This window comes from Mustela lutreola, chromosome 7 (genome assembly GCF_030435805.1).
Source record: "Mustela lutreola isolate mMusLut2 chromosome 7, mMusLut2.pri, whole genome shotgun sequence".
Taxonomy (NCBI): Eukaryota; Metazoa; Chordata; class Mammalia; order Carnivora; family Mustelidae; genus Mustela; species Mustela lutreola.
The window spans coordinates 47,009,754-47,018,183 of NC_081296.1; the positions used below are offsets into that span (position 1 = coordinate 47,009,754).

At 47.2% G+C, this 8,430-nt stretch overlaps 1 protein-coding gene across 3 annotated transcripts; it reads left to right on the forward strand.

Moving 5' to 3' along the window:
• The first annotated feature begins 271 nt into the window (after window positions 1–271).
• GCNT3 (glucosaminyl (N-acetyl) transferase 3, mucin type) lies at window positions 272–7,751 on the forward strand. 3 transcript variants are annotated; one of them, XM_059180657.1, is made up of 3 exons: window positions 272–454; window positions 4,308–4,496; window positions 5,827–7,751. In XM_059180657.1, exon 3 carries the CDS (start codon window positions 5,887–5,889, stop codon window positions 7,201–7,203), a length of 1,317 nt encoding a protein of 438 aa, XP_059036640.1. In that variant the 5' UTR covers window positions 272–454; window positions 4,308–4,496; window positions 5,827–5,886; the 3' UTR covers window positions 7,204–7,751. The 3 variants fall into 3 exon arrangements, with proteins under 3 accessions (XP_059036640.1, XP_059036643.1, XP_059036642.1); XM_059180660.1 differs by lacking the exon at window positions 272–454 and adding an exon at window positions 2,962–3,062; XM_059180659.1 differs by lacking the exon at window positions 272–454 and adding an exon at window positions 2,972–3,146.
• Window positions 7,752–8,430: the final 679 nt, after the last annotated feature.

Sequence of the window (8,430 nt, forward strand, 5' to 3'; positions counted from 1 at the left end):
TGAGCAGGGGGAGGGCCTGGCGAGCAGGCTGCCAGCCCTGATGGAGACAGAGTTGGTCCTGTTGGGTCTTTTAACCACTTCTGTTTGGCCGGATAGCACAGCCCCATTTCCCCCAGGAACCCCCAGACCTAGAACCTGTGATAGAAGCTCAAAGCACTGCAACCTCGTCTTCCTCAGAACCTTAGGCTCCCTTCAAACCCCTGCTCCGGCGGATCGGTAACACATTAACTTGGCTTACTGCCTGCTTATCTGCTCTTCCGTCTGCCTCCCTGAGTCACGTTCTCCTCTCCATCAGTCAGGGACGTGGCCCTTGCGGTCCGCGGGCCCCGGGTGGTGGTTCTCTCCTGGGAAGCCTTAGAGTTCTCATGTCGACCGTGCTGGGCGCGGAGCGAGAAAGGACGTGATTTCCGGGAGCTGCAGCCTAATGAGAAGACGAAGCTGATACCTCCCGGAGGTAAACACCATCCCGTAGAATAAGTGGAAGGGGAAATCTGCCAATTTGTGAATCCAGTTTAAAGTGGTTGGATTCTGGGACCCCTGGGTGGCTCTGTCGGTGAAGCAGCTGCCTTCAGCTCAGGTCGTGGTCCCAGCGTCCTGGGCTGGGTCCCATCGGGCTCCTTGCTCCGAGGGGAGCCTGCTTCTCCCTCTGCCTCTGGCTGCCTCTCTGCCTGCCTGTACTCTCTGTGTCGCTCTGACAAATAAATAAAATCTTAAAAAAAAAAAAAATACAGGGGTTGGATTCTGGCTACCCTGACCCTCCTCTGACCCTATTGTTAAGACAGTAGGGGTCCCCGACCCTCCATCTGCTAAACTCCACTGGAGTCTTCCAGATTCACCCTGATGAGCCCGACTTAGTTTCTCCATTCCATTTCTCCATTCCATTCTTGGTAGAAGTCCCGGCCCTTCCCACAGACCTGTAAGGATTTATGATTCAGAGCTCAGGGGATGCGAGCAAAGCTTTTTGCCCAGTGGGGAGTCTCAACTCCTGAGTCTTACTGTTTTCTGAAGTAGCAAAGATAGCCACGGTCATCGTGGGAATTCAGACCTGTGTTGGACAATCTTATGATCTGGATTCATGTTGCTTTTATTTTTGATAGTCTAGAAAGGTGAGTGCTGTTATCATTTTCAGTGCTTGGGACTTCTAGCTATCTTCCTGTCATCCTGAACTCTCAGACACTTTTGCCTCCAGGATCCTCTCGCTCTGCTTTCTTATGTCAGCAGGGGTAAAAGAAGTCCTAATGACGGGGCTTCGGGTCCCGGGTCCGGGTTCCTGCCTTGAAAACAGCCTGGCTCCCAGGCATTCCGGGACTGAGCCCTCCCTCTTGCCTATGCTCTACCTTCTCCTCAAGGCCAGCATGGACTTAAAGTGTGGAAGCTGTGACCATGCCGAATATCTGTCCAAGGGATCTCTACAGGTAGCCTGGCTCATGACTCTCCTGTACCTCCAGCCATCCTGTCCCCTTTGCCTGCCCTTCCTGGTCTCAGCTGCAGCTCACCCCTCCTCTCTGCAGTGCTCCTGCCCACCACTTACAACACAGTTGTAACAGGGAGGGCATGGAAAAGGGGACGAGCTCAAGTCTTTTTGCTGGTCTACCCTTCTGGCCACATTACCAGCATCAATACTGTTGCTTGGTCCACAGTTCAAGAATGCTAATAGTACCCTTCTTGAGCTATTCTGTGAGTATAAGAGGCCTTTGAGGGCTGGCTTGGGAGCCTCTGTGACCTTCCTCAATGGCCTGCTTGGTGCCAGATATTAAGCCATGTGTTATCATGTTTAATCCTCACAACCATCCTATAAAATAGGTATTGGTATCTGTCCCAGTTACACAAAGGAAGTCAGTGAAGCATAGATGGATTACATCATTTGCCTGTGATCCTGCAGTTAGAAAGTGACAGAGCCAGGATTCAGACTTTGCTCTCTTGTCAAAACCCAGGTGTGCCTGTAAATACTACCCACTTGATATTACTAATATGTAGAATATCTCAACAAACTCTATCTACAGTTTAATTTTTTAACTTAAATTCATTTAACATGCAATGTATTATTAGTTTCAGGGGTAGAATTTAGCGATTCACCTGTTGCTTGGAACACCCAGTGCTCATTACATCACATGAGCTCCTTAATGTCCATCACCCAGTTACCCCCTCCCCCAACCCCGCTCCCTTCAGGAAGCCCTCAGTTTGTTTCCTAGAGTTAAGAGTCTCTCGTGGTTTGCCTCCCTCCGATTTTGTCTTATTTTACTATGTGTTAATATTATATTAGCATATATTTAACAAGAGTGGATACTTATTTTGGTTACCTTAATCAAATATTCAGAATGTTTTCTTTTTACTGAGAGATTCTGTGATATGATTTTTATGGGAAAGAAGGTGGGACTTTGAGGGGGCCCATCGAAGAAAAGTCACATAGAAAGAAATTGGAGAGATTTTTGTAGATTCGGATACCTGAACCAGCATTTGCCCTTTAACCATGTTTGCCTCAGAAATGTCACAGCTCAAAACCGAGAGCCACACAGACTCTGAATGATGGAAGCTGAGAGAAGACAGAGCCCAAGGAGCGGGGCCAGTAAAAGTGGGAGCACAGATGACCCTATATAGCTCCCCCACCATTGGTCTGTCTCCATCTATAGTCAGAAGCAGGAAGAAGAGGCCTAAAAAAAGAAAAGAACTAAGTTCCCTAGGCTGTACTGGAAGCCGCATAAACAATTCCTGTAGGAATAAGGTAACTTGATTGATCTCCGTTCTTATGCTGTTGCCCTCATACGAAGCCCACATTTTGGAATCAGCTAGGATTTCTGCATCATATGAAGCCCACATTTTGGAATCAGCTAGGATTTCTGCATCGCCGGCTCTGCCCCCTATTAGGCTCGGCCAACAGGGGGCGCTGGAGGGAGCCAGTAGGACTGAAGGCGCGATTTCCTGCTGGCTTCCTGCCCACTTCCTGCTTCTGTGAGCATCACCATGTCAACGCCTGTTTACCTCCCAGAGGCAGTTTCTTTATGTAACTGCACTGAATCCAGTTACAGTAACGGTGGGCAAAGACGTCAGCCGCCTCAGGAGAGGTTGGGATCTCAGCCTGGGAGCGGCCCTCTGAGGACAGAGACCCCAGTCCCCATTGAGTAGTTGGTGGCGTACTCATCTCAGAGGTCTTGCGTTTCAGCTTGTTGGCACCCATCTTCCCAAATTTTAAATTAAAAAATTCCCAAATCTTGTCTTCATTCCTCCAGCCTGGGAGTGGTAACTACCTCCAGCAATTGCTACTTCCCTAATTTAGGGCGTCTTAACACGCCCTCCCTCTGCCCTGCAGTTACCTACTTAACTTTATAGCTACTTAAGTTCTTTATATTAAATTTTCTCTCTCAAATATTTGGCCAGGAATGCTGCTTTGTTAGAGTGGGGGCTGGGTTCAGGAGAGAAACTGGCAAACCCCAGTGACAGCGGCTTTGAAGAAGGCGTTTCCCACCCCGTGGGGCTCTCACTGAAGGTCCATTTCTTCCACTGCCAAGACCCTAGTCTCACAGACATTAGTGAGTGAGAACTGGAAGCCTGTGGGTATTTCTACAGCTCACAATAAACAGTAACGAAGGGCAGGCAAATGGATTTTTTTTTTTTAAAGCAGTTGGCATTGGAGAAAAAACTGGTTTTTAAGGATTTTTTTAAGGTTTAAAAAAAATCTTTTTCATTTTTTTGGGTTTTGGGTGTCTTTTTTTTTTTTTTTTTTTTGGTCTTGTTTTTTATTGCTTCACTCTTGTAATGTTCAGGGGAAAAAAGAGGAGTAACTTAATTTCCAGGCCAAAAGAAAGCAAGGGAATACCTGTGTTTCTATGGTTCCTGCTAAGCGGGAAAGGGGCAGGAAAGCTTTCAAGTTCTTGTGTGAGCACTGACAGGTGTTTATGAATAGTTTTGTGGCAGGAGAGCAGGTTACAAACTGGCTGTTCTGGTCAAAATACCTGTTTGTGGGGCACCTGGGTGACTCTTGGTTTCAGCTCAGATCATGATCTCAGGGTCCTGGGGTTGAGCCCTGTGGGGGGCTCCCTGCTCAGCAGGGAGTCTGCTGCTCCTTCTCCTCCTGCTGCTCCCCCTGCTTGTGCTCGCTCTCTCTCTGTCAAATAATAAGTGAAATCTTAAAGAAAAAAAAAAACCTGCTTGTATATATACAGCCAGCATTTTCTTCCTGCCTTATTCGCCTCCCTGAATGACTAGTGCCTGAGAATGTGCTCCTGACTCTTCGTCAGCTTGTGCTCAAGTCTGAGAGCAGGAAGCTAGAAGGTGAGTGATAGAGCCGCCTGCTGCTCTCTCCTTTGCAGAGACTGAGAAGGAGCCTGAGACGGGTCGTGGACATCCCGTGAATATCAGATACCATATTTTGGAGGGGTTAGAAGAAGGGGATATGGTGTTCACATTTGCTTCCACGGATTCCAATCAATCTTCCCTTGGAAACACACACACCCTGGCAAGTAATCTTTCCTAAGCAAGAGCAAAGCTATTTTAAAAAGGTGAGAATTTTCTTAATCTTTCATTTTTCCTTCTTCTTAGTTTCCTGTAAAAAGTTAGGAACAAGAAGGACACAACCTTATGCTTAGAAAGAGGACATGACAAGGGAAAACAGTCTTTGTCAGGAGGATTTGTCACATTTTGTTTCTTTCTAGTAAGGATTTTTTTTTTTCTCTATAGCATCTGGTTTTCTTTGATGGGATCCAGAACCCTGTATTGTATTATTTAAAAGGTGACTGTGGTTTGGAGGAAGAAGTATTGGGCTTGCAGACAAAAAAAAAATTGGGGAGAAGGGGTGTGGGGCTAAGTCCCCTAGTTGCGTCTTAAAATATACATGACCTTTGGTAAGTTAGTTAGCATTTGTTTTCCTATCTTTGAAAGAGGCCTAGGAATACTACACTTCAGGTATGTTGCAAAGATTAAATTGGACAATGTCAAGAAATATTTTTGGCCCGTACAAAGCAAACATTAACTACTATATATATGCATAGCTCTGTGTGTCTCTGACTGTAGATATATTTTGAATTTGGATAGACTGGGTTATCTATATGAATGATTACAATGCATTTGTTGGATCATATCCAGTTTTTTTGTACTTCTTCAAGAAAAAATTTTTTGTTGTTGTTAAAGAAGGGTGGGCTAGATACCACATCTACCCAGTGAATTCTGTGGGGTGCAAACAGCCCAATTCACGAATTGCCAAACAAGAGCAAGAAATGTACTTTTATCTTATTTATTTATTTTTTAAGAGTTTATTTATTTTTAAATAATCTCCACGTGGGACTCAAACTTATGACCCTGGGATCAAGAGTTTCATGCTCTCTCAACTGAGTCAGCCAGGTGCCCCGGTACATTTTCTTCTAAGAGGCTTTGGATCTTTGGATTTCTAGAACAGATGCTTGAGAGTCTGAATTTCATGGAGTGTCTCCCTAGACTGATTAGAAATTCTCAGCCCCAGATAAGAGCTATACTAGAAACAGGGTTTTGGCGGGGGTTGGGGTGGGGGAAGGTGGAGGAAAGAGAGGCAGGCAGGGATTTCCTCTTACTCATTACACCCCAGTGGCAGCAGGTGCTCTGTTCTGTGCCCTTTCCTTGTCTCTTGGGGTGGAGGTGGATCCAGACCTCGATCCCAGCATGAATGGCTTGTTTGTAGGGTCAGATTATAGACCTCTGTCAACAAGCCAGGGGTAAGAGGTTCCTAGGCAGGTCTTGACTGAGGATATTTGTATAGAGAAGAAATACCTTTTTGCCATCCCTCTGGAGTTGAGCTTGGTGTTCCTGTGAATACATTCAGGGTTCATTTGTAATCGAAGGCATTTTGTTCTGTCCAAGGATCCCATCCTCCTCCTCCTTCCCTGTGCCCCAGCTCCACTGGTTTCTCATTCCTTGAAGATGGTTTGGTGGAAGAAGCGGCTCTGCCGCCAGCATCACCTGTGGGCCCTGGGCTGCTATATGCTGCTGGCTGTGGTTGCTCTGAGGTTTTCTCTCCGACTGAAATGTGACTTTGATTCCGTGGATCTGGAGTCCCGGGTCTTTCAGAGCCAGCACTGTAGGGACATCCTGTACAAGTCCCTGAAGCTGCCAGCGAAGAGAACCATCAACTGTTCTGGAATCATCCGAGGGGACCAGCAAGCGGTGACGGAGGCTCTCCTGGACAACCTGGAGGTCAAGAAGAAGCGGGAGCCTTTCACAGACACTGACTACCTGAACATGACCAGGGACTGTGAGCACTTTAAGACTGAGCGGAAGTTCCTGCGGTTCCCTCTGAGCAAAGAAGAGTTAGACTTCCCTATCGCGTACTCTATGGTGGTCCATGAGAAGATAGAGAACTTCGAAAGACTGCTGCGAGCTTTGTATGCTCCTCAGAACGTATACTGTGTCCACGTGGATGAGAAATCCCCAGAAACTTTCAAAGAGGCAGTCAAGGCAATTGTGTCATGCTTCCCAAATGTCTTCATAGCCAGTAAGTTGGTTCGGGTGGTTTATGCCTCCTGGTCCAGGGTGCAGGCCGACCTCAACTGTATGGAGGACTTGCTCCAGAGCTCAGTGCCGTGGAAATACTTGCTGAATACGTGTGGGACAGACTTTCCTATAAAGACCAATGCCGAGATGGTCCTGGCCCTCAAGTTGTTGAACGGGAAGAACAGTATGGAGTCAGAAAAGCCTACGGAGTACAAAAGGTCTCGCTGGACCTATCACTATGAGGTGACAGACACACTGTCCATAACCAGCAAGATGAAGGATCCCCCGCCAGATAATATACCTATGTTCACGGGGAATGCCTATATCGTGGCTTCTCGAGACTTTGTCCAGCATGTCCTGGAGAACCCCAAGTCCCGAAGACTGATCGAGTGGGTGAAAGACACTTATAGCCCCGACGAGCATCTGTGGGCCACCCTTCAGCGCGCACCGTGGATGCCGGGTTCTATTCCCTACCACCCCAAGTTTCACATCTCCGACATGACAGCCATTGCCAGGCTGGTCAAGTGGCAGGGCCATGAGGGAGATGTCAGTAGGGGGGCACCGTATGCACCTTGCTCGGGAACCCACCAGCGGTCTGTCTGTGTTTATGGGACTGGGGACCTGCACTGGATTCTTCAAAACCATCACCTTTTGGCTAACAAGTTTGACCCGAAGGTGGATGACAACGTTCTTCAGTGCTTAGAAGAGTACTTACGTTATAAGGCCATCTACGGGACTGATCTCTGAGATGCCCTGTCAGAGCAGTGCTACCTGTGGGACAAGAAAACATGCAAACATTCCTAGGGGGTGCTGGGACAGCGGGGAGGGGGACCAGGGCTCTGGAATCAATCCTTGGCATCCCCAAGTCAGGGGGTTGCAGTCCCAGGTGAATGCTGGGTGTGCGCTCACCCCATTCCTAATAGCTCCCCCACTGACGTTCTCACAGAGTCAGAGTAAGATCCACCTGTTTGGGAGAGGAAGGGAGGGCACTGTGGCAGGGGGCCCTGGATTTCCATTGAATGCTTGGTGTCTGCTTTTCTACTCTGTGGAGACGCTGGTTCTAATGATTCGAGACTCGGTAGTAGGGAGGGGGTGGGACTTCAATGGAAAGAGAGGGCCTTTTGTATTATTCACTTAAAAATAAATAGCTCTTGATTCAAAGCCCTTACCTCTGCTTTTTGTCTTCTAAGCCAGAAATAAGGTAAGAGTGGAAAACTTTTTCTCGTACCTACTTGTGACATTCACAATCCCTGGTGGCTGGCAAGAGGATCTCCGTTATTCCAGAATGACATGGCGAGGTGTCTAGACAACAGATTCAGACGAGTACAGAGGGACAGAACTGATTCTCTCATTATTAAAAGCCTCCCTCATTTCGCTTACATGGACAGATTCATGACTTGTCTGTAAGGGGAAAAAGCAGGGCAATTCAACCAATCTGACCACCTGTATAAACTTCGGAGGCAGTTACAGCACTAATTTTGCCCGTTTCACAGCCAAAGCTTAATGTTCTGTAACAAAGATAATAGCGATTTAGATAAGGTCGCCATATGTTGTTCAAACAGCAAGAATGGACTAGGACTATCTAGCTAAAGCAGGAAGTCTGGGCATCCCAAGTTAGGCCTCGTTGGTCCAAACTCTTACTTGTGTATATGAATGGAAGCGTCACTGTGTGTAGTTCTGGGATTTGTACATTTCCTCATGGGCAGACAGTTGTGTGTGTATTTCTCCGCTCCCTCCGCCCCGTAAATGTTACTCAATGAAAGATTTCTTTCTGAAGCTCCAGACACAAGTGTCAGACGATTGGAAGTCAGACTCTTCTGTGAGGGGCGAGGGATGTTCTATAAAGAGACAGGTGTATCTTAGTATAGCTGATCTTCTGCACACCCTGTGCTCTGGAAAAGGGATATATACACAGGTGAATGCAAGTTGAATGATCCAATGAGGTCATGATGTCACTATGTTCATCTCCGATTG

Bases quoted from the DNA above. Each gene is read 5' to 3' on its own strand.
- GCNT3 (XM_059180657.1), top strand. From the start codon at position 5,887: ATGGTTTGGTGGAAGAAGCGGCTCTGCCGCCAGCATCACCTGTGGGCC.